We start from the raw sequence: 25,192 nt of genomic DNA on the forward strand, positions 1-25,192 counted from the left end.
AGCAGGCACAAGACCATTTCAGTTGAAAGCTTTCACATTCTCTACACTCCCTAAATTAATTCTGGGACCCAAAGTCAATACAGCATTACTGGAAGCCAGTGCTTATGGGGCTTGGCCACAGACTTGGAAAGAGGATTTACATTTCAGATCTTACTTGCAGCGAAGCAATGACTGCCATCCATTTTATGAAGAAGAGTATCCCAACCAGGTCACCCTGGGGGACAGCTTCAGCATTGATGTCTGTTTTGCCTCAGCCTACTTGCAAGCTGGGTAGAGATTACTACTGATATATTTGTTCTCTAAAAGCTAAACTGAAATATTAAACCTGCCTGTTCTAAGGTAATAGCTCACCAATGAATCATAAGTTTGGATGAATCTGCTCAAAGGAAGACTGTCCACGATTTCACCTCAAAGTTTCACAGAACAACTAGTCTTTTTCTCTCAAGGAGAGGGCAGCTGCAGCTTGCTGGAGTCCTCAGGAAAGGCAAATGTGTCTGGGATTTCAATCCAGCAAGCTCAGTGTAGAAACCCTTAGCAGGCAGCTCCTGTCCTCTGTGGCTGGAAGGACAGCCCCAATTCCCAGTCCATTTGAAATTGATGGCAAGGCAGCTGCACAGAGCATTTGCATTTGTGCTTTTAATGCCATTAGAGTATTTCCTTGTTTTCAGGCTGAAGATAAGACGGAATTTGGATGTTTTTTAAAAATGACTATTTTGGAAGCAGCTGTCACTGTAATTCTTAGGGAGGAAATGTATTATTTGGTAAAATATTTTGAAAAGCCATTTAGGGTGAGTGAGATAACCTCTATGGACATAGATGTCAGCAGAAGCCAAAGATCGAAGAAGAGATGACACTTAGTGAGGAAGGGGTGTCTCAGGGAGGAGGAAGAGAGAATGAGAAGGGAGATGGAAGTAGAGAAAAGGGAGATAGCAGGGTGGAGAAGGGCTGGGACTGGTTATAGGAGCAGCAGGGGCAGGGCCAGTAAGCCCCCACTGTGGTGAAGAGGCTGAAGAGCATTTTGAAGTGGGGGATGTGATGCCTGTTCAGTGGGACCCTGTTTGGGATGTAAACCTCTCCTACAAATCTCACTCTACTAGGATCACAGAGGCTCCCTGCAGGCTGTCTTGAGAAAAGCAAAGCGGGTGCTCAGTTTCCTCCTTGACTCACTGTGGTATAGCACAGGACTGTCTGACAGAACTTTCTGTGATGCTGGGAACATTCCATTCTGCACTGACCAATATGGTAGCTTCTAGTCATACGTGGCTCTTGAATATTTGAAATGTGGTTAATGCAACTGCTAATGAACTGAAGTTTTTATTTTGTTTAAGTTAAACAGCCACACATGGCTCATGACTAGAAGGAAGTGTCCCTAGTCAAAGTGACCCTGAGATTGCAAATGCCTTTAGAGCTGCTAAAGTCTTGGAGCAGGCTTGAGACTTAAAATGAGAATGAGACTGGGGTGCTGAGGTAAAGGCGTGAGTATAAACTGATTTTACCTAGATCAGGAGGTCAAGAAAACCACAAGCTAATAGGGTTACAAAAGTATTTGAGAAAGAGAGAATAGAGGGTTCTTATGCAGGCAAACTGGAGTTTCTAAAAGTGGTGAGGGATTTTGTTTGTTTTGCAGAATATAAGATAACAAATGTCTATTTGTATCTATGCACAGACATCTCATGCAGAATTCGTAACAGCAACAGTTATAATAGCACATGGTAGGTGCTTAATATATGTCTGAGTTACTGGATGACTGAGTAAACAGTACCTTCCATCATCCACTGACATAATTTCAGTTGAATCTGGCAACATCCCCCTGAGGAAGCTGGAGCAGCTGACGCTCAGAGAGGTTAGATAGTTAAGTCCAGGAAAGTCAGGATTCCCAGTCTTTTGGTTCACCCAACCTGTCCCCCAACCTGTATGTAAGAGGATTTATCTGGGCTCTCCACTGTGGCCTCTGCGAGTGGGTTTGTAGATGACACTGCAAACACCTGGCCAAGCTCATAGCACACACATTCACAGTGTGTGCCCTCCTTTCTCCCACCTGCTGGGGGGCACCTCCATAGCAGAGTCATACTGAGATCCTTTCTGGGTCTCCATTGCCACTACTTAACACAGGGCCTCTGACATAGCCAGTCTCTATCAATACTGAGGGACTGAAGAAATGAATGAACGGAAGAGCCAAAGGTTGTTTCTCCACTGACTTTCTAAAAACATTTCTTTCACTTTGTGGAAATCGTGTTAACGCAGCACAAAAACGCTTTACCCTCCCAAAGTCACCGCAGAGCATCCTCCCATTTCTAGAATGCAGCCATTTCTCAGCCACTCAGTTTTTGGGCTCTCCAGGGTGGTTGGCTCAGGCCTAAAACTGCTCTTTGTTTTTTCCTGCAGATGATTTATCTGTTGGGGATCTGAAAAGGGAATTCCTGAAACTCATACATGGACCTCTTTCTGCCATTTCAGCCCTTGGTATTCCTGCACTCAGAACACTGGTAAAGAATTGTGGTGGAGAACAAGCTTATTTTTGTAAGCAGATGCAGGAAAAATTACACATAGGAAAAGGAAGTTAACAAATGGAGGAAGAGTTTACATGTATTGACTCAAATTGGGTATTTTTTGGTGTTAAACATAGATTTTTAGCCATCAAATAAATAAATGATCAGTCTTAAAGAATGCCCCAATAGCTTTCCTTGGCCTATTAAATGGGAATGATCAGTGCTAACAATTTTTTGTAGACATAGCTCTGAATGTAGATTATATTTTTATTATAAGGTGTAAAGAGGGCCGGGCGCGGTGGCTCAAGCCTGTAATCCCAGCACGTTGGGAGGCCGAGGCGGGTGGATCACGAGGTCAAGAGATCGAGACCATCCTGGCCAACATGGTGAAACCCCGTCTCTACTAAAAATACAAAAAATTAGCTGGGCATGGTGGCACGCGCCTGTAATCCCAGCTACTAGGGAGGCTGAGGCAGGAGAATTGCCTGAACCCAGGAGGCGGAGGTTGCGGTGAGCCGAGACCGTGCCATTGCACTCCAGCCTGGGTAACAAGAGCGAAACTCCATCTCAAAAAAAAAAAAAAAAAAAAAAAAAAAGTGTAAAGAGAACAGTCGGGACTGCAGTGACAATGCAAATAGAATCACTCCTTGTAGAGGACCCCACCCCTCCAATCTAAGGATACAGGGCCATTTCCAGTTCCTCCAAGCATCCACATGACTAAGCCAAGAAGGTTGCCTGTTCCAGGCTGATTGACATCCATGTAACACATTTGTGAGTTCAATATTTGCCTCTCAGAGAAAAGATGTTACTTTGTGAAAATTAAGTACTGAGGAAATTCAGGTGAGACAGTCCCTTCTTACTTTATAATGTTTTTGAACTGTTTGAAATTTTGATAGCAAAGTATCACAGTGAAGTTGAAGTTGTCAAAGTACCAAAGTAAGATCTTTGATAACTTAAAAAAAAAAAAAACAAACTAAAATGCTTTAAAGCTGTGCATAAATTACTTAAAGTTGGGGTCATGGGGAGAATAAGCCTGGTGAGGCTGGACTTACCTTTCCAAAGCTGGCAGCATTGACAGGTTGGGTATCATTCTTCTCGCAGAAATCCAGGTAATGCATATAGAGGGCACTGCGAGGGATGCAGACCCCCTCTGCAATCTCATAGTTCTCCTCCAGCCTAGGGAAATAAATGCCCAATGAGCAAAAAATGTGTTACCTGCCCCAAGCAAGAACGATCTGTTTTTTTCTAGTCTTCTAGAGATGAGCAGACCTTAGAAATAACATTCTTTCTACAGGTGGAGAAACTGGGGCCCAGGAAGACAAAGCAAGCTGCCCAAGGTCATGCCTGGCATTAGTGAGTTGACACTGTCAGAATCCTGGCCCCTTTGGGTATGACTCCAGGCTACTTTTTCAGCCCAAATTCCCAGACTCTCTACGTTGTACTGTCATTGGCCTGGCCTTGTTCTGGGTAGATCAGATACTTTCAAACTCCAAAAACTACTTAGGGTCTTGTGGGGGCCCCAGTCAGCCAGGATTGGAACCACAGACCCACTTGAGGAGCCCTTTGTAATAGCTAAAAGCCAAACGAGGATGTTAATATCTTGGAGCTCCTTGGCTAACAAACTCAATGGAGGGGGATCGTCTGGGAAAACCAACACCCAAGGAGAGACTTATGCAGCCGTACAGCCACTAATCTGCTGACTGAAGGGAGGTCTCATGACCAGAGGAGGAAGTTGGCCCATGATTACTTTAGGATCCTCTTCTACTCTGCTGTGCTAGGAGGAATGATTCTATACCCATTCCTTACCTTCTTGGCGAGTCTAGGTTAGGGATTCTGTAGGAGAGATTTTTTACAACTGAGTTTACAGACCTAGCCTTGTCACTTGCTGGCTTGGTGACCTTGGGCAAGTTACTTAAGCTCAGGCCTCAGTTTCCCTTTGGAGGGATTGATTTATAAGTGCCTCCTAAAGTGGTTATGATGATCAGATGAGGTAACGTGTGATAAGCATCTGCATGGTGCCTGGCACGTGCCTGGTAAGCACTGAGTAGACATCAGACCTCCTCATCATTCATTCTTCCTCTCCAGAAAACATTTTTGGGCACTATATCTCCTGACTCTCTGCTAGTTATTGGAGACATAAACAAAAATCAGAGACAGGGTTTTAAAAATTTTATTATTCTTTAACCCAAATACCAGAATGTAGGCATCCAAATGAATCATGCCTCCATTGTCCTAGGCATTCTGGAAGGTTAAACACCTTTCCCAAGAAAACTGCTGTGGCACAATTTGGAAACTTCTCTTTTGGGTCATGCCTTCGAAGCCTGGAGCATCTACTGCTCAACCAACTCACCAAGAGAAAACTTTTCTCCTTTGATCATTAACTAGATTTTAGGAAACAACCCAAAGTCATTTGGAAGCAAGTTTGGGGGATAAAGTGACTGGAGAGCCATCCCCCAATCCCAATATTTTTGGTCCAAAATAAGGCGTAATTCTAAAATGATGAAATAAATGTCCTCGAGTGGCTTCAAAACTCCCTCTGAGAGCATTTGCCAAAGAAGTGGCCCAGGGCTGTCATAAGTGAAGTGGAATGAGGACACGGCCCCACAAGGTACCCACTTGAAAGGGCAGCGCTCACTCAACTCGTTCCAACATGTGACTACAAGAACATCAGTTCAGTCATTTCATATTCCAGCCCCGTAGAGGGGGATACAACCCTAGGGACACAGACCTGTCAGCGCTAAGATGAAAGCTGGTGCTGAATGGTTCCTGATCATTTCATCCATCCCCCTTCTGGGAAGGGGAACACTGAGTAACTAGGGATGGTTCTTAGAAATGTTCCCAGAAATGTAGTTGAGGTAATCCTTTCTAGGTGATCAAATTCCTTGAGGCTGGGATGGTGTCTGAGTCACTTCTGTATCCTCGAGGTCCAGCGTATTTCTTGGCAGACAGTGGGTGCTCAATAAGGGTCTTATGGATAGATTATTTCAGTCATTTATTCATTCAACAAATATTTATTGATCGTATCACTTGCCAGGTACTGGGGATATCACAGTGAGCAAGCTGGTCCTTGTTTGCATACAGTGAACAGATTAATGGTAGTCAGATGGAAAAAGACACAGATAACATTTAACTCAACAAATATTTACTAAATGCCAGGTGATGTTCTAGATATTAAGTAACAGTGGTGAACAAAATAATGGTCCTGTCCTAAATGGGCTTACATTCTGATGTATGTCTTTGAGATCATAAATTGGAATTCTAAGTGTGTTTTCCTAGGAAAAGGGTTTCATATGAATAATAGATTGCTTAGGACTGTCCTAAGCTTCAAGTCCAGTATGAATGAAAACCAGCCTGGGGGGTTAGCCTGGACCCCTAACTACCATTCATGGCATTGTTTCTCTATAAAAGTGAGTTCAGAGGTCCAAGTAACCAGCTCGTGTACAAACTTGCAGGGGCCCTCTGAATCAGACAGCTTTCTCAAACTGGGGTCTCACAGACATGCTTTGTTTTGGCCTGAACAGTGTTGGCCCAATTTTTAAAATTCAGGACACTGCACATAAGAATCTGGATTTTTGGCTTCTTTTGAAAAAGCCGAGATCTGGCAACACTGGGCCCATATTCCCGCATGACAACAATTGGCCAGAGCTACATGTGCCCTGGAGTTGGCCAGAGTCCTCACTCCTCCCTATTTTTTTTTTTTTTTTTTTGTGCCCTGTCTGTTTTCTGGTCCTTGTCTGGCTCCTGTAGGCACTTGTGTTGGCATAAGACATGATCCATCCTAGTTAACTTTGCAGTCTATTTGGAGAGAAGTATGCACAACACAAAAAATAATATTTAATTACGATAAACTCCTGACCACAGGTGCAGTTGAAGGTGGGAAAGCAGAGAGACTGACATGCAGATGAGAGTAGATAATTAAAGTCTCATGGAAGAATTGGGTTTGGAATTGTGTCACAACAAAAAACAACAATAGCTACCATCTCTTGAGCTCTTCCTAGGTGCTGGGCGCTGGGTATCCACGGTCTCATTTGATCTCACAATAACTGTACGGTACGAGGTAGGTATTTACACGTATGTTTCAGGATACGAATTTGAGACTCAGGGAGTGTAGCTCATTTGCCCAGTCATGCAGCTAGTAAGTAGGAGGGTTTGTCTCACTCCAAACCTCTCTGGTATTCTGCCATGGTAGTTGGGGGAGGGAGGACCATTTCAGGCAAGCAGAACAGCAAGGATGGGAGATGGACATGCCATGTGCTTTGAACGATGGCAGATGCTGATCCCAGTGGAGAGAGTGAAGGGGTCTCTAAAGGGAAGAACCATGGCAGGTGGAGGGGGTCTTTAAATGCCACACAAATGGATATGATTTGGCTTAAGAATTTAGCACCCCTTTGGAGTTGAAGAGTTACTATAAAAATGTTATTTTCAGAAAAAGGCATTAGAATTGTACTCAGGAGGACTGAAAGAAACAAAGACTCAGAGGAGACAGGAAGACCCGAGTGCTTCTAGGATGCTATAGGAATAATAATAATAATATCATCAATAACAACAATAACTGACATTAATTTAAATATGTTCTATTTGCCAGGAATGGCTTGAGTATAATAAAAGAATGTCAAACAACAAAAACAAGAATGAAACACCTGTCTCACAGGTATCATCTTAGACTTTTTTTTTTTCTTTTGAGAGAGTCTTGCTCTGTCACCCAGGCTGGATTTCAGTAGTGCCATCTGGGTTCACTGCAACCTCCGCCTCCCAGGTTCAAGCGATTCTCCTGCCTCAGCCTCCTGAGTAGCTGGGATTACAGGTGCCCACCACCACACCCGGCTAATTTATATATTTTTAGTTAAGACAGGGTTTCTCCTTGTTGGCCAGGCTGGTCTCAAACTCCTGACCTCAGGTGATCCACCCACCTCGGCTTCCCAAAGTGCTTGGATTACAGGTGTGAGCCACCACGCCTGGCTATCTTAGACTTTTGAGAGTTCCATTAAGCAATTTTTAAAAGAGATTTGACTTTAACACTTGCAGTGGAACATTTTCCAGTCTCATGCATACCTATGAACAATTTGGGTGTATGACAAGCTGTGGGGAAGATAAAAGCATTCCTTTTTGCTTATTTTCATTAATGACTTCCTAGTCATTAATGCAATTTTGTGTATGACAAGCTGTGGGGAAGATAAAAGTATTCCTTTTTGCTTATTTTCATTAATGACTTCCTAGAATTTATTTAGGCCAAAAAAATCTCTGAGCATCCTAAACGAAGGTGCATTTCAAACCATTCAGAATTCATCTTGCATATTATTATTTAAATTAATAGAGATCCTTTAATACCAATTAGATTTTTTTAAGCATGGGAGTGGCACGATCAATGCAATCTTTGGAAAATTTGCTCTGCACCTCTAGGGGAGGTGGCCATGGAGGACGATCAAAGCCTGGCACATAGTGGCTGATTAATTAGGACTTGTTGAATGAATGAATGAACACAGGAGACCAATTAGGAGCTACTATAATAGTTCCGGCAGGAAATGCTGGGGCATGAACTGAAGCAGTGGTTGTGGAGGCAGAGATAACACTTAGGGTGTGGGCCTCATGTTGCCAGATGTGAGGGGGGGCAGGAGCAACCAAGCAAACTCTCAGGTTCCTAACTGGACAGAATGAATGAATGGGGGTTCCATTCCCCACAGTCAGAAATGCAGAAGGAGAGGAGAGGTAAAGGTGAAAATTATGCTTTCAAATGCAGCATTAAACAGCATGGGTTTCCAAGTAAAGTCCTGGTACCTTCACTGATTACTTTATGTAAGCTCCCGGTGCCTCAGTTTCTATTTGCTGATCTTGTGGCTGTGTACTCACTAAATCTGACCAAGAGGTCAAGATGAAAATACAAGATTGTGGTTAAGATACATCCCATCAAATGAACCCATAGCAGCAACAAACTATTCAAATCAGATGGATGTAAGTCACGGTTCACACAGGCTGAGCTAATTAAACGGTTACCTGTCAAAGGCCAGAGCCTCCTAAGTAACTACATTTCAGCCCACGTTTTTGTTCCTCTTTCCGGAGCTTCTGAGCCTCAAAGTAACTAGGTGGCTTATAACTACGAAGCATTTTAATAAGCTCTATGAACAAATGGATGTAATTGGCACGGAAGGGTTCCTTTGATGCTTGATGAGTTTCTACAGGAATAGCATCATGACACCTTTGCCCAAACCTCACAAAATCCAGAGGTTCTGCCTGTGTACTAAAGTTGCTAATTGGAATGTCCACTTCCCTGACCAAGGCATAGCAGAAAGAAAGGCAGTTAATTATTTCTCTTCATATCTGATGAAATTTTCTCGTTTCCTTCTCTCTTTAAGAGGACATCATTAGTCTGACATGGTGAACAATGCTCCATTATACCTGGGTTTTTTTTAATGATCACAAAAAAATCCCCACTTCTTCCATTTTCTTATCTTCTATTTAACAACTTGATTATATTTGAATTGAGCCTATCCTATTATGGAGAGATAATGAGCTCAGTCTGCTAGCTAACATGAGTCATTATCTGAGTTATATATTTTTAAGAAGACCTCCTCACAAGGTTTCAGCATGTGGCCTCCTAGGGCACATGGAGGAAGCTTTGTATCAGCAATTCACAATGAAAAGCAAATGCTTCAGCACCTGACATAATTTCCCACTGTCCTCATTTTAAACCTGTGATTTCTTACATGTATACACAGAGATCTTTTAAACCGATTGTTTTATAAGCATGGGAGCAGCATGATCGATGTATTCTTACAAAAGGTGGCTCTGCATTAGTTCGAAGTGCCCACTTCTCAAGTTCTTGCATGCATGTCAAGAACAAAAACTTTTTAATTCTCTTTTACCAAAAGAAAAGACAACAGGATTTTTTTTTTACAGAAATTCCAGACCTTACAACAGGATTTTTAAAAAAATATGAACTATTATAACTTATCACTGAAGTTGTCACAGAGATCTGAGACTGTAAACTATGTGAGAGAGAAAAAAAAAAAAAACTCTTGTCAAGCCACTGGGACAAGACAGTAGTCTATACCCATCAATGGCTCCCTGTTCCCTCTCCACGAAAGTCCGCATTCCTGACCATGGCATCCAAGGCCCCTGGCTCCTTCTCTGGCCTGCTTCTCCACAGGTATACCTCTTTCCAGCAAACTAGACCATTTCCCGCTCCTGAGATACCATGTCACCTTCCACCCACACACATGATTCATCACCTTCCTACCGCAAGGGATGACCTCTTCCACCATGCTCCACGCATCAAGGCTCAACTCACATTTCCTTTCCATGGAACTACATTCAATGTACAACCCACCCCATCTGCTAACCACTTCTTAATCCTTTCCTCTTTTGCCAAATTCATTTATTCCTTCAATAACATGTAGAGTGCAGAATGCTGCAATGGTCTAAATGCCAGGTACTGTTATGTTTGTAGAAAAGCCACATCCTCTGCTCTTAAAGCTCTCACTACTTCCCAGGGATGGCCATAGTTCCTTATAGCTGATGGCTCAAATAGCTTTCATCGGGTGACACTGGTTTTAGAGTTTGAGATCACTGAGTTTGAAACCTGTCTCCACCACTTGCAAGCTATATAGCCTGGGGCATGTTACTTGAACTCTCTCCATTCATCCGTAAAATGAGAGAAACTGTACTCATCTACCAAGCTTGCTGTGAGGACAAGAATCCACACGCAGCCTGAGGCCCTTTACTGTAGGGAACACTCAATTAAGACTAATGATCAGCATTATTTTATAATATTGTAGAATATTCAGGTAATGTTTTATATATTTTTTTTTCCTTTTTTTTTTTTTGAGACGGAGTTTTGCTCTTGTTACCCAGGCTGGAGTGCAATGGCGCAATCTCAGCTCACCGCAACCTCCACCTCCTGGGTTCAGGCAATTCTCCTGCTTCAGCCTCCTGAGTAGCTGGGATTACAGGCACGCGCCACCATGCCCAGCTAATGTTTTGTATTTTTAGTAGAGACGGGGTTTCACCACGTTGACCAGGATGGTCTCGATCTCTTGACCTCGTGATCCACCCACCTCAGCCTCCCAAAGTGCTGGGATTACAGGCATGAGCCACCGTGCCTGGCACAATGTTTTATATCTTAAACTGACTGTCCTTTGAGGGCAGGGACCAGAGCAAATTCCTACGGATGTTAACATAGTTCTTGGCACTGTATCCTGAACACAGTCAGTGAACACTGCAGGAGGAAGGAGGGGAGAGGAGAAAAGGCCAAGAAGGAAGGCAGGCTTTTGCACAGGTCAAAGGACTCTGGTAGTTTATTAATCTTGATATCTGAGTGGTTAAAGGAAAAGCATGGTTAATATTAACACATTTGATTTATATTTTCAACTGCCTACTCTGCACCAGGGATGTTCAGATTTGCTATCACTACCCCACAAGATGAGTAACACTATCCCCTATCACATAGAGGAAGAAATGGAGGGTCAACGAAGTAGTGGCTTGTCCATAGTGACTCATCTGGACAAAGTTAGGCTTTAAAAGCATGGGCCAGGCACGGTGGCTCACACCTGTAATCCCAGCACTTTGGGAGGCCAAGGTGGGTGGATTATGAGGTCAAGAGATCGAGACCATCCTGGTCAACATGGTGAAACCCCATCTTTCCTATAAATACAAATATTAGCTGGGCAGGGTGGTGCGCGCCTGTAGTCCTGGCTACTCAGGAGGCTGAGGCAGGAGAATCACTTGAACCCAAGAGGTGGAGGTTGCAGTGAGCCGAGATCGTGCCACTGCACTCCAGCCTGGTGACAAAGTGAGACTCCGTCTCAACAAAACAAAACGACAAAAACAAAAATGGATGAACTCGGGTATGATGCTTCTAAAGTTCTCACTGTGTGCTAGAGACTGACGTTCATTTGGTCAGGCAGTCAGCATATATTTATTGAGCACCTACTATGTGCCAGGCACCATAGAATACAGCCATGAACAAGAAGACACTACTCTTGCCCCAGCCTTCAAGAAGCCATCAGTTTACCAGAAGGACGACGGGAGCTAGGGAGATAACACCACCAGACAGCAAATGAATAGAAAACGGTGGGCTTTGGCTTATATGGGCTCTGGTTAGGACTGAGGCTAAGTCTAGAAAAATCCAAAGCAAAATAAAACAAACAAACAAAAAACCAATCTATTTCATTAAACAACAAGTAAGCCATGCTTTGCTGCTGAGTAGACGAGCCAATAAGAAACAAACGTTTGGGCCGGGCGCGGTGGCTCAAGCCTGTAATCCCAGCACTTTGGGAGGCCGAGGCGGGTGGATCACGAGGTCAAGAGATCAAGACCATCCTGGTCAGCAAGGTGAAACCTCGTCTCTACTAAAAATACAAAAAGTTAGCTGGGCATGGTGGTGCGTGCCTGTAATCCCAGCTACTCAGGAGGCTGAGACAGGAGAATTGCCTGAACCCAGGAGGCGGAGGTTGCGGTGAGCCGAGATCGCGCCATTGCACTCCAGCCTGGGTAACAAGAGCGAAACTCCACCTCAAAAAAAAAAAAAAAAGAAACAAACGTTTGCGTGGACCCTGACATTTCTCAGGGGACCTCAGCTGGCCCAGCTCCCACCTTACTGAGGATTTGCTTGGGGAGTCAGGTATGTCCCCTTCTCTGTGTAGAAAGAGACAATGACACTCCATTGTGTTGAGTCACCTACCTTGGTTTCCTCCTCTTTAAATACAGGTAACTGTCCTGCCTTCTCTATGGGATTTTCATGAGGATTAGGTATGCTCAGCAGTGACATCACCTCACAAGCCTGGCATCCCACGGGTGATTGCTGAACCTGTAGGTCTGGTTGATGTGGGGCAAAGGACTGAATGAGAGACTTATTTCTGCCATTGTAATGTCTAAACTGGATCTAGGTGGTCTAAAGTAGCCATCAAATTCCTATCCTGGGTTTGACCTACAACCTACTGAATTAGTGTTCCAGTAAGGCCTGAGCTTAGGCAGCTTCTAGAATCTCTCAGCCCAGTTTTTGGTTATTCAAGTCCCCTCTTTTTTCTTTGGATAAAACTAGGCAGTGTATAAAGCACAGTGTTGAAATTTCCATGATGTTGCCAATGCTTCTCTTGAGGTCTAGGCTACCGGCTTGCAGCCCAGAGCCTGGTGGTCCTGGACAGTAGCTGAGGTCATTCTGGCACCACCCGCTACCAGAAGCTACCTCCTCAGTGGTCCCTTTCCACCTATACCAGTCTCTACTCATCTCTACTGCACTTTGCCATTACAAATAGGGCCCTGCAGAACATCTTCTTACATGCTCCCTTACACACCCACGTGGGAGCGTTTCTCCCTGCCAGCATCAAGAAGCAGAGCTGCTGGGTGCACGTACTTCAGATGCTAATGGGATTGCAAAATTGCCCATCAAATGGCTTTACCATTTGACATATTTACCCACAGCAAAAAATATGTTTTTTTTTTAAGTCGTGGTTCCACAACCCAGCATCTCATTCCCTGAGACATTTCTGCCCTTGGCACTGAGTTGCCTAGCTTGACTGACCTTCCTTCATCTGTAGCCGAGGTCATCTGGAAGGACACAGTCACATCTAGTGGCATTATCTAGCAACATTGGTTGCATTCAGAGCTAAAAATGTTCAACCTCCCTTTTCAGAACCATGTTACCTAACTCATGTCATGAAAGTAATGTTCTATCACTGTTGAGTAAGAATCAAGTCACAAACAGGAGCAAAACGTCGGTTATCAGTGACAGCAAATGAGTCTGGTCTAGCAGCTGTGATCTGGTCTAAAACTTCAATGTATTTCTTCTTTGGAACAGTGTCAAACCCAATTTCATACCTATGACCTTCCAGAACATTCTAAAGAGAAATTAATTTTTGTTTCATATTAATTTGGAATATTGATAGCTTGTCAACCACCCAAGTCCTCTATTTACTTTTTTTCAAAAGAAAGGAAAATCTCACCACAACTTTCCCTGAAAGTGACAATTTGATCTTCGGTCCTCCTCCTTTTTGGAAGAGCCTCATTTCTTCAGTAAATTGCTGGAAGGGAAAACGTCCCTACCCAGAAGGCGCACAAGGAGCTCTGGGTAAGGGCAGCAAGGGTGGCAGGCGAGGGTGGGGCACGGCGGGGGCATGTGTTGGCAGCAAGTAGGCCGGGACTGCGGAACAGGCTGCTTTCCATTTCGAAATTCTCTGCATGAATAGAGGTTATTGTGCGGCCGGGATTCCAGCAGCGCTCACCATCCCCAGTGAGTTGGGATTTACTAATCCTCGTGACCGAGGATGCTGGAAAGTGTTTGGCAGAAGGCATTTGACAATATTTGCCTGTTTTCTGCTGGGAGTTGCCTCCAGATCACGTGGCCCCAATTATTTTAGGCTGCTTGGCTGCTGTGTTATTTGTTCTTAGAGCGGTGTTATTTGTTCTAGGGTGATGGGGAGGGGGCTTGTGGCAAGGAAGGGGAAGAAGGAGAAGCAAATAGCTCTAACCCAATTCCAATAACAAGCCAAATGTCCCAGGAGAGCTCAGCACTGTCGGGCAGGTGGCAGGCGCCTTGGTGTTGAGGCCAGTGTCCTTCCCTGGGCCTCCCTCCTCTCTGTCCTCAGGGGCTGCCTGCTGCCGCTGGAGAGAGGGCACAGCATGAAGGATATAAATGCCTCAGAGAATGAGATGCTTGTCCTAGCTTTAGGTTCCTGTTTTGTAAGTATTTTGCAGTGTGGATGAAGATATAAAGTGGTAAATGGTCAATTTTGCAATCCATCAACACTTTAAGTGTTAATGGAGCAATTCTGCTTCTTGATACAGACACGAAGAAATATTCCCACGGTGTTCAAGGGGCCATACAGGAAGATGTTCTGTGAGGCCCTCTTTGTAATGACAAGGATGAGATTTGAACACAACCTAAAGGTTCCTCAAAAGGGAAATGACACTGGGCATGGTGGCTCACACCTGTAATCCCAGCACTTTGGGAAGCTGAGACCAGTGGATCCCTTGAGGTCAGGAGTTCAAGACTAGCCTGGTCAACATGGTGAAGGCTCATCTCTACCAAAATACAAAAATGAGCTGGATGTGGTGGTGTATGCCTATAATCCCAGCTATGCAGGAGGCTGAGGCAGGAGAATTGCTTGAACCTGGGAGGCAAAGGTTGCAGTGAGCCAAGATCACGCCTCTGTACTCTAGCCTGGGTGACAGAGCAAGACTTTGTTTCAAAAAAACAAACCAAAAAAGGAAGTGGCAGCATTAATTCTGCCGTTGTCTTATGCTGAATACTGCGCTGCAGTTAAAATTGGGTTGTTCTTTATGAACCATGGGTGTAGCTTCAGGACCTTCTACTGAGGAAGAAAGCAAGCAGTGGATTAATACAGCACAACAGGTTGTGGGTCAGTTTTTTAGTGTGATACATCTGCATGCTTTTTATAAAGGAGGCAATGCTAAATAAAAAGCCATCATTCAGAAACCTCTACAGACACATATGCATGTAAATGCACAGGGAAGGGTCTATAATACACATCTACCCATATGTATACACACAACTATACACATGCACACACATGTCTCACTGGTAACAGGTTGCTTCTGAGGAGAAGGCAAAGAACTACGATGAGAAATGGACCGGAACCTTACCGATAATGTTTTTAGTTTTTTAACAAGGAAATATATTTCTTCTGTAAATAAAATAAAATTAAAGCAAATATATATTTGTTAAATTTGCTTATATCCTGGGGTTTTGTTTGGTTCTTTTTGTGATGGAGTCTCACTCTGTCACCAGGCTGGAGTGCAGTGGCACGATCTCGGCTCATTGCAACCTCCACCTCCCGGGTTCAAGTGATTCTCCTACCTCAGCCTCTCGAGTAGCTGAGACTACAAGCGTGTGACACCACACCTAGCTAATTTGTATTTTTAGTAGAGATGGGGTTTCACCACGTTGGCCAGGATGGTCTCAATCTCTTGACCTCATGATCTGCCTGCCTTGGCCTCCCAAATTCCTGGGATTACAGGCATGAACCACCGCGCCTGGCCTATCCTAAGTTTTTTTTTTTTTTTAAGCTAACAAAAGAAGAAGAAAATTAGACAAAGATAAAAGAAATTGAAAAAATATGTAAGCACCAGCTTTAACTCTCAACCCCGTGGCAGCCAGAGCAAAAAGGGGACACATTGTAATTTATGTCACTTTTCCTTCTAAAATGGAGGGTGCATCCAGTCTCTTTTAAGAGATTAAAGTTTTCTACTGAAAACACATTTTTTTTAAAAAAATGATACATGTGCACACACATGTCTCACTGATAACAGGTTGCTTTTGAGGAGAAGGCAAAGAACTACGATGAGAAATGGACCGGAACCTTACCGATAATGTGATCACATGTTCTCCACCACTGTTTAGGCATGCCTGTTCCTAAGTTTTATATCCTCCTTTCTCGTCCCTACTGCTTATGTGCCCTCTCCCCTGCGCACCTCTCCCCCTCCACTGTGTCACTCTCCTCCTTGTGTGCTATATTCCAACCACACGGGCCACCTTCTTGTTGGTCCTTCAGCAAGCTCAGCCTGCTGCCATCCCAGGAAGGAGTGGTGGACGCTGTGTGTGCCCGGACTGCCCTGGGGCACTGAGACATTGTTCCCCCTGCTGGGAGGCTGAGTCCTTCCAAGGAGTGACCCTCAGCCTAACATGAAGGGAACTTCCTCTCCAAGTTACATGAGCCCTGGGGGCAGCCTCCATCCAATGATGGACAATGGGGTGGGGGATAAAGGCTTGGATCTGTTGCTTTGATTTGGGTCATGTTTAACTGGCCAACCCCACCTCAGAACTCCCTGCAGGACTGACTGAAGCTCTGTGATAACCTCTTCACTGCCCATCACCCCTCTGTCTATTCCTCACACCTTCATGGGTGTGGAGGCTGGGCCCACGCCCTAATAAACCACCTGTATGCACAACTCAGCTCTATCTGGAGAGCCCACCTACAACAGTGGGGCCTTTGTAGAAGCTGTTCTTTCCACCTGGAACATTCCCCTGTCCCTGGTTTTCACACTGTCATGGTGTCATACATCTATCCACTGAAATGTTACCTTCTCAGAGAAACCTGCCCTTACTGCTCAACCTGAAATAGCCTCTCCGATACCATCTACTAGCCAAGTCAAAGTCTCTGCACAGCACTTATCACTATCTAATACATTCCTGGTTTATCTAGCATTAGTTGTTTTTTTAAATGGAGACAGGGTCTTGCTCTGTCACCCAGACTGGACTACAGTGGCAGGATCATAGTCCATTATGGTCTTGAACTCCCAGGCTCAAGTGATATTCCAGACTCAGCCTCCAGAATAAGTAGGATCACTGGTTTATGTCACCATGCCCAGATAGGTTTTTTGTTTTTTAGCAGAGACAGGGTCTCACTCTGTTTCCCAGGCTAGTCTTGAGCTCCTGCTTCAGGCAATCCACCACCTCAGCCTCTCAAAGTGCTGGGATTACAGGCGTAAGCCACTGCACCCTGAGTGTTATTCATTTAAAACCTATTTATTTCCCATTCCTATTTATTTCCCGCCATCATCAGTTCCTCTTCTTGGTCTACCTTATCCACCATTGCATTTCCAGGGCCTAGAACAAGGACCTAGCAAATGGCAGTGGCTCAGTAAACATTTTTCGAATGAGTTAATGACACAAATTCTATCTTAAACATATACAGAAAATTAGAGGAAACGATGTTCTTTGAACAACTTGATGCCTTTTGAGAATAAGACTAAAATGTACAAGTTCTCAAATTTGGTTTGGCTTTGAAAATAGCTGTATCATTAAAAAAAAAATTCACTGCCCGAACTTGTGACTTAGAGGGTGAAATTTCTCCTGAAATGATCTATGTGACCCTTTATTTAGAAGAATGGATATTTTGTACAGAATTAGGTACCATAGAAGGAGAGCTGCCCATGCCTATGCCAGGAAGGTTGTCCTTGTGGGACTCGGAAGGAGTGTGCTGAGGGAATGACTGAGCCTCTACCCTATCCCAGGTGCTGTGCAAGCACCTTCTATAGAACAATTCATCTTATCATCATAACTACCCTATGAGCTAGGTACTATTGCCATCCCCATTTTATAGATGAGTAGACTGAGGCCCAGAGAGGTTAAGGACCTTGCCCAAGATTTCACAGCTTGTAAATGGCAGAGCTGGGAGCTAAGCTGTGGCAGTTTGATTTCAGAGACGGCACCATTGACAGCCTCACTTGTCAGGCAGATGTCCTGGGATCATAGAAAACTAGACATGAACAAGGTGATTTTCTTCTAGTGTTTTTCCAATTTCGTACTCTGAAACATATGACATACATGTTCAGGTTGTTAAAGCAAGAATGTCTGTTGGCCGGGTGCAGTGGCTCACGCCTGTAATCCCACTACTTTGAGAGGACAGGGCAGGAGGATCACCTGAGGTTGGGAGTTCAAGACCAGCCTAGCCAACATAGTGAAACCCCATCTCTATGAAAAGTACAAAAATGAGCAGGGCCTGGTGGTGGGTGCCTGTAATCCCAGCTGTCAGGAGGCTGAGGCAGAAGAATTGATTGAATTCAGAAGGTGGAGGTTTCAGTGAACCAAGATTGTACCACTGCACTCCAGCCTGGGCAACAAAGTGAGATCACACACACACACACATACACACACACACACACACACACACAAGAATGTCAATTCCGTGTACTTCTAGAAATTTCCATTCCCAAAGTCCTTTACATCGATGCCTCATTTGATGTCTTGGCACTATGGGAACTTGCGTGGCCATAATACTTAGGGAAGGGTGAAGGGGGAGATTTGATCTGAGAAGCAAAGTAGAATTTTTAATAAAGCAAAAAACAGCAAATGCAATGAGAAAAAGTCTATAGGAACAAATGGTGGAAAGAAGCCAAAGGCTGGAAATAGAGCTCTTGAAAACAATCTTTGCTATCCTTGAAGCAAAACAAGCTAACTGCTGAGGCTCTTGTTAGAGAAGATTGAGTTACGTTCCTGGATGCTTTCTCCCAGTGTTGTTTTTCCTCTCACCTCTGGGTGGATTAGACTAGAGAATCTAATATGATTTCCTCATTAAAGCCCATCTGCTTCCTTTGCTGATCTGGCCTCTCTTCTCTATCCTTCCTGAGGTTTCTTTTCCTTTCTTCCCAAGAATGAGCTTGGAAGTTAAAGATACCCAGCCAGGTTCCTGCCTCTGTCACTGAATAGCTGTGTACCTGTTCAGGCAAATGATTTGACTGCTTCAGCTTTATTTTCCTCATCAGTAAAACGGGCACAACAATAGCAACTCCACAGAATTGTTAGAATGAAATGAGGCATATATATAAAGAGGCTAGCAGGGAGGGGTGCACATAGTGGATTTTAGTTCCTTTCTTTTCCCCATTTCTCTTTCCTTCCCCTTCATTCCTTAATTCCTTCATATTTGCTGGACTGCACTGCGAGGGGAATAACCACCTTCAATGGCCAAGATTCTCTATGGAGTGAATCTCAGGCATAGAGAGCGCTAGTGTTCAAAGCTACAACATAATTTCCAAATAAAGCTCTTTAGAGGAGAATGTATCTGTAAATATCAAACACAAGTGCAAGTGCAATCACTTAAACATCATTAAATATTTCATCAAGCCCAGGAATTCCATATATTAAAGAGAAAGCCATTCTAGTAGATCGCTCTCATTGGTGTTATTGTTAAAATAATTATATATAGTCGCAATTAATTATGAATTCATTAAGGATTCATTGGTAAGAGTGAACAGACCTCTGTTTCTATTATAAATTGTAATAATGGATTCTATTAAAATCAACTAATAACACCCATGGGGAGTCCAGTCCTTGCCAGTGTTTGGATAACAGAAAAAACATCTACCCTAAAACAAAATATGAAAATTCCAATCTCCAGGCTAGATTAAAGACTAGTTGAGCACTTTACATATACCTGTAAATTAAATAGATTTTGTGTTGGTTATTGGATGTCAGGTTATCATAACAATGTTAAAATATCCAAGTGATATCCCATCCTGTGGTTAGGAAGATGTGAGCATCCTCTGAAGAGAGAATTTGCGAAAAATGGAAACTTACCATTGCAGAGTAGCAGGAGTGGAGTGGGGCTTGGATGCTCTATTATTTTCTTTTTCCTCATCTGTTAAAGGAAAGAAAAAGAAGCTAACTTCAGTAGGAAACAGTAGGAAAAAGTAAAAGTCCTCTTGACTCTCCCAAGTTTCAAATGACTATGTTTCTCTCAAATGTTGATGCTTTGAAACAATATGTTGTCTTTTCCAACATGTTAGACTCATCATACTTTAATACGTAAAAAAGGGAAACATTTATTTTAAAACTCTTATGTCAATTTTATTTTTATTTGACACAATGTGTTAGAGTTTGAAGACATTTCTCTTTATCACTGAACGATGTGATCACACTCATCCACTTACTATTTTCCTAACTGAAGCAGGACAGATTACAATTTCAGCCCTAAAAACACAGGGGCCTTACTCACTGCTGTGGACTGAATATTTGTGTCCACCCCCAAAATTTATTTGTTGAAACATAATCCCCAGATGAAGATATTTGAAGGTGGGGCCTTTAGGAAGTGATCAGTCATGAGTCTTGTGAATAGAATTAGTATCTTTATGAAAGAGATCCCACAGAGCTCACCATTACCCCTTCGACCCCTCTGAGAAGACAGAGAGAAGATAGCAAGAAGACAGCCATCTACGAACCAGGAAGTGGGCCCTCACCATGCCCAAATCTGCTATTGCCTTGCTCTCAGACTTCCCAGCCTCTAGAACTGGGAGAATAAATCTCTGTTCATTGATAAATCTTTGAGAATAAACAACAGAGAAATAAATCTCTGTTGTTCATAACCCACCAAGTTTATGCCACTTTGTTGTGAAAGCCTGAACAGACTGAACTATTCACCATTTGTTCTTTGTAACCCCAATGAAGCAGATCCTTAATGTAGGATAGGGAAAGTAAAAGTGTTCAGAAGAATCAGGTTAGCAGTCCAATAGAGCAGGGTTTAGAACACATTTTCTGTAAAGAACCTGATAATAAATATTTTCGGGTTTGTTGATCAATAGTAAACATAAAGAATATTACACAGAATTTATATGACATGGGAGAAAACAAGTTTCCATGAAATATTAATTGATAAAATTCAATGTAAGACCAGGCACAGTGGCTCACACCTGTAATCCCAGTACTTTGGGAGGCCAAGACAAGTGGATCACTTGAGGTCAGCAGTTCAAGACCAGCCTGGCCAACATGGTGAAACCCCATCTCTACTAAAAATACAAAAATTAGCCAGAAGTGGTGATGTGCACCTGTAATCCCAGTACTCAGGAGGCTGAAACAGGAAAATTGCTTGAACCTAGGAGGTGGAGGTTGCAGTGAGCTGAGATCATGCCACTGCACTCCAGTCTGGGCAGCAGAGCAAGACTCTGTCTCAAAAACAAAAAGAGACATCCAATGTAATAGTAATAACTGAATATAGTTTTTATAATATATGTCTACTAATAAGAAGAACTAAAATAATTTTGGGGGTGTGGGTAACATTCTCCTAATTAGGATTAAAGTTAGTGTTGCCTAGTATTAAATAGATTGCAAAAGTTGATCTGTAAAGACCATTTTTAACTTGCAGCCCTACAAGCATCAGGCCAGATTAGGCTCACATGACCCTAATTTGCTGACCCCTGCAGTACCACAATATGAACAACAGATTAATTTTTAGCATATCTAAAAAGAATTAGTCACAATTTTCTCATGGATTTACTGAGAAATACATATAATCAGTCTCTTATCCAATTCCTGATGAAGATTATTGATAGGAACAGTCAACATAAAATTCCTTGACCCACAAAATTTGGCTGAAAGTAATTAGGACAAATAACAGTCTCAAGAAGAAAACTAATATGGTCAGAGTCTACAAACATTATCATTAAAATTTAATATAGACATTAAAAAGATGAATGAAATCAATTTGTGGCATAAAATTTATATGGAAAAGAATTAGTATCCATGAAAATAGTTTAAGTAAAACAAAAATGAAAATGTCATATGATATACAGAAAAATTTTTCTAAAATTAAATGAGCTCATCAAAGGTGAACCCAGAAAATATCTTCTCAATGAAAATTTATCAATATTGGTATACTTCTGACTTAAATGTCTGCTTATAAGCACTGGGGCAATACGGTTGTTGCTTAATCAAAACCTACATGCACTCACCTTCTTCCTTATTTATAGAACCCCAGTTTAGAGGGGACTGTGTGTTCAAGGAGAGTGACCCCCTTTCAAATTCCAGAAAGGTAAATGTGGATTCATTTACAACAACCATGGTAATTAACTTTATGTCATCTAGCCACTGATTGGATTAGGCAGAGCATGTAACATGACATTTCAGGAGATGTTCTCTCAGGCTTCTTCCATTTTATTATTTTTTCCTAATAAAATGGAAGGAGTGAGAGATTCTGGCCTGTTCTACTTTTGAGTGTGGCTATGAGATGGCACAGTAACTAGATGAAAGCAGCAAACTTGGGATGGGGTAAAACGCAAAATCAAAACCTAGGAAGGCAAAGAAAAAAGGAAAAGCCCGAGGCTCTGATTATCATGTGGCGCCTCTGATGAACCCACCAAAACAATGGCTGCCTCCTGTTCTGTGAGATAGCACAGTTCTTCGGTTGATGAAACCTCCTTTCATTTGGATTCTCTTCCCTGCCACCAAAACCATTCTAACTGATGTTTAGAATACAAACCATACTAACGCTACCCAGGAACAGAATGTAAAATACACCATAGACTGAACACTTGTTCATGATGCTTTGTCAACCTGGAGTTCTTCTAAATAGATGTTTCTCATCCTTTCCAGCCTGGACTAAATGCCACCAACCTTTTGAAACCTTCCTTGATACTCTCTTAGTCAAAAATCAATCATTGATCCTAACTCTGTGCTTCTATAACACATTATTCACCTCTCAACTGCCCAGTGTAGCCACCTGGATCATTTCTTCCTCTTCTTTTTTTTTTTTTCTGCGACAGAGTTTTGCTTTTGTTGCCCAGGCTGGAGTGTAATGGCGTGATTTCAGCTCACTCACTGCAACCTCCACCTCCCGAGTTCAGATGATTCTCCTGGCTCAGCCCCCGGAGTAGCTGGGATTACAGGTGTCCACAACCATGCCCAGCTAATTTTTGTATTTTTTAGTGGAGACAGGGTTTCACCATGTTGGTCAGGCTGGTACTGAACTCCTGATCTCAGGTGACTGGATCATTATTTCTGTACACATCTGTCCCTTCTGCTCAAGCGTAAACTCAGTAAGAAGGCAGGGGTGGTACCTCAGTCATCTGCATTACCTCCTGCAGGACCTAGCACAGTACCTTCCACTTAGTACTTACATAGTTAAGTGCGCCTTCTCCAGTCTTAATAGCACAGTAAAGAGCATGAACATGTGGGTCTCACAAGAACGTGCGCAAATGAACCCCTAAACACACAGAACAATACTCAACCTCTGTTGTTCACAAAGACACGAAAAGGAAACAAATAATGAGGCAGTACTTATATCTCTGAGAGAAAAGCAAATTTAAATAATGACAATTTTTGATGCTGGTGTATTCATGGTAAAATTGACACTCTGAGAGTTCTTTATACCTGAAGGTAGTGTTAATGTTTTTAGTATGCAATTTGGCAGTAATATTGAGAACCATCTAAAATATTCAGCTGCTTGGCCTCACAACCCAAAATTATCATACTAAGCAATTATTATACTAAGCAAATAACTGAAAATAAAGAGAAGGCTATATAAAAAGCATGGGGCTGGGCATGGTGGCTCAAGCCTGTAATCCCAGCACTTTGGGAGGCAGAGGTGGGCAGATCACTTCAGGCCAGGAGTTTGAGACCAGCCTGGCTAACACGGTGAAACTCTGTCTCTACTAAAAATACAAAAATTAGCCAGGCATCATGGCGCATTCCTATAATTCCAGCTACTCAGATGGCTAAGGCACAAGTCTCTTGAGCTCAGGAGGCAGAGGTTGCAGAGAGATCACACCACTATACTCCAGCCTGGGTGACAGGAGTGAAACCCTGTCTCAAAATCAAACAACAATGACAACAAATTTCAACTGTATTTTTTTAAAGCAAGAAAAACCACACAAACAACCTAAATACACCTCTACCTAGCTTGGACTGGCACATGGTTAATATTTTTGTTCCCCGTAAAACTGGCTGAGTTTTAAATTTTATTTCTTTAAATTTCAGCATTTTGGTCTGAATAATAATAATCCTAACACTTACTGGCCAGAACTGAGCAAACCACTCAACTTACTTGAGCTTCATTTTTCCTCATTTGTAAAAAAGTCATCTTCTATGGCAATTATAAAAATCCTATTAATTTGTTCAACAAATATTTACTGAATCCTATTTGTACCAACTAGGCACTGGGGAGAAAGAAATTAAACTCTTGCCTTTGAGTTTGGTTGGAGAAAGAGAAAAGCAGAGGAGAGAAAGGATGAGTTCTGCAAGAAGAGTTAAGTTCTGTGATACAGGCAAGCACAGAGGAGTCCGCCAACCCAGACTGCATGAAAAAGCAGAGCTTATCAGAGAAGGCTCCCTGGAAGAAGTGATAGGTGAACTGTGTCCTGGGGCGCCCCAGACGTGGAAGTCAAGAGTAGGGTGGAGAAGGTTAGAGCAGATAAAGAGAAGGGCACCTGACAGATTATGTCACTTTCCCAGTGACAGAGTCTTTGCTGGATGTGGCAGAGTAGATCCAGGTGAGCATGGAACTAGATGTTTAACAATCTAATTATCCCGTGTAAGTCTTAAGACAGTTGTCTCTAAATGGAGGATAATAATAATCCCTACCTCAAAAGATTGTTGGGAGGATTAAGTGAAATGAGCTTAACAAAGGGTAAGAGTTCAAAAGCACCCTCTGCAGCCACTGTGGGGAAAGATTGCCCTTGGCTGTGGCTGGCTGGCCAGAGGCATTTGGAGCAATTCTGTCTGCCAGGATCTGCTGCTGGGGAAGATTCACAGGGGCAAAGACAACAGCATTGCCAAGGACCTTACAAGGCAAACACACACCAGGGGATGTCACAGCTCCATATAGGAGATGGCACTTCAGCTGAGCCTTGAAGGGATGGTTGAGGTTTTTAAAAAATAACATTGTTTTATATTCACAAAAGTTATGCATGTTCATTTTTTAATTAAGAAAGTGTGGAGAAAATATCTCAGTATCCAAGCTCCTCTCTTAACTTTTTATCCTATATGCCTCATCTATAGGATATGACTCTTAACTTTTTATCCTATATGCCTCATCTATGTTTAGGGTTCTTTTTTTCTTTTCTTTTCTTTTTTCTGGGGAGACGGAGTCTCGCTCTGTCACCATGCTGGAGTGCAGTGGCACGATCTCGGCTCACTGCAACCTCTGCCTCCTGGGTTCATGAGATGCTTTTGCCTCAGCCTCCCAAGTAGCTGGGACTACAGGCGTCTACCACCATGCCTGGCTAATTTTTGTATTTTTAGTAGTGACAGGGTTTCATCTTGTTGGCCAGGGTATGGTCTTGATCTCTTGACCTCGTGATCTACCTACCTTGACCTCCCAAAGTGCTGGGATTACCAGCGTGAACCACCCCACCTGGCCTTTTTCAGGGTTCTTTCACATGCAAGCATACACATATCTACACTTAAAATATGTGAGGGTCATGCAGTCCATCCTAGATTGTAACCTGCCCTGTTCATCTTGAAGAAGACACATCACACTGTG

General features: G+C 42.9%; 1 protein-coding gene across 4 annotated transcripts in view; it reads right to left on the reverse strand.

The window, feature by feature from the left end:
* Positions 1-25,192, reverse strand: part of RFX4 (regulatory factor X4) — a 183,032-nt gene that overhangs the window by 109,416 nt on the left and 48,424 nt on the right. For all 4 annotated transcript variants that reach the window (XM_074402290.1, XM_074402292.1, XM_074402291.1 and 1 more), the window contains 2 exons: positions 19,519-19,579; positions 3,542-3,665 (listed from right to left, as the gene is read on the reverse strand). In XM_074402290.1, the coding sequence (XP_074258391.1) occupies positions 3,542-3,665; positions 19,519-19,579 (185 nt within the window). The remainder of the gene's footprint in view (positions 1-3,541; positions 3,666-19,518; positions 19,580-25,192) is intronic.

The sequence above is a fragment of the Saimiri boliviensis genome, chromosome 7 (assembly GCF_048565385.1).
Source record: "Saimiri boliviensis isolate mSaiBol1 chromosome 7, mSaiBol1.pri, whole genome shotgun sequence".
NCBI classification, from domain to species: domain Eukaryota; kingdom Metazoa; phylum Chordata; class Mammalia; order Primates; family Cebidae; genus Saimiri; species Saimiri boliviensis.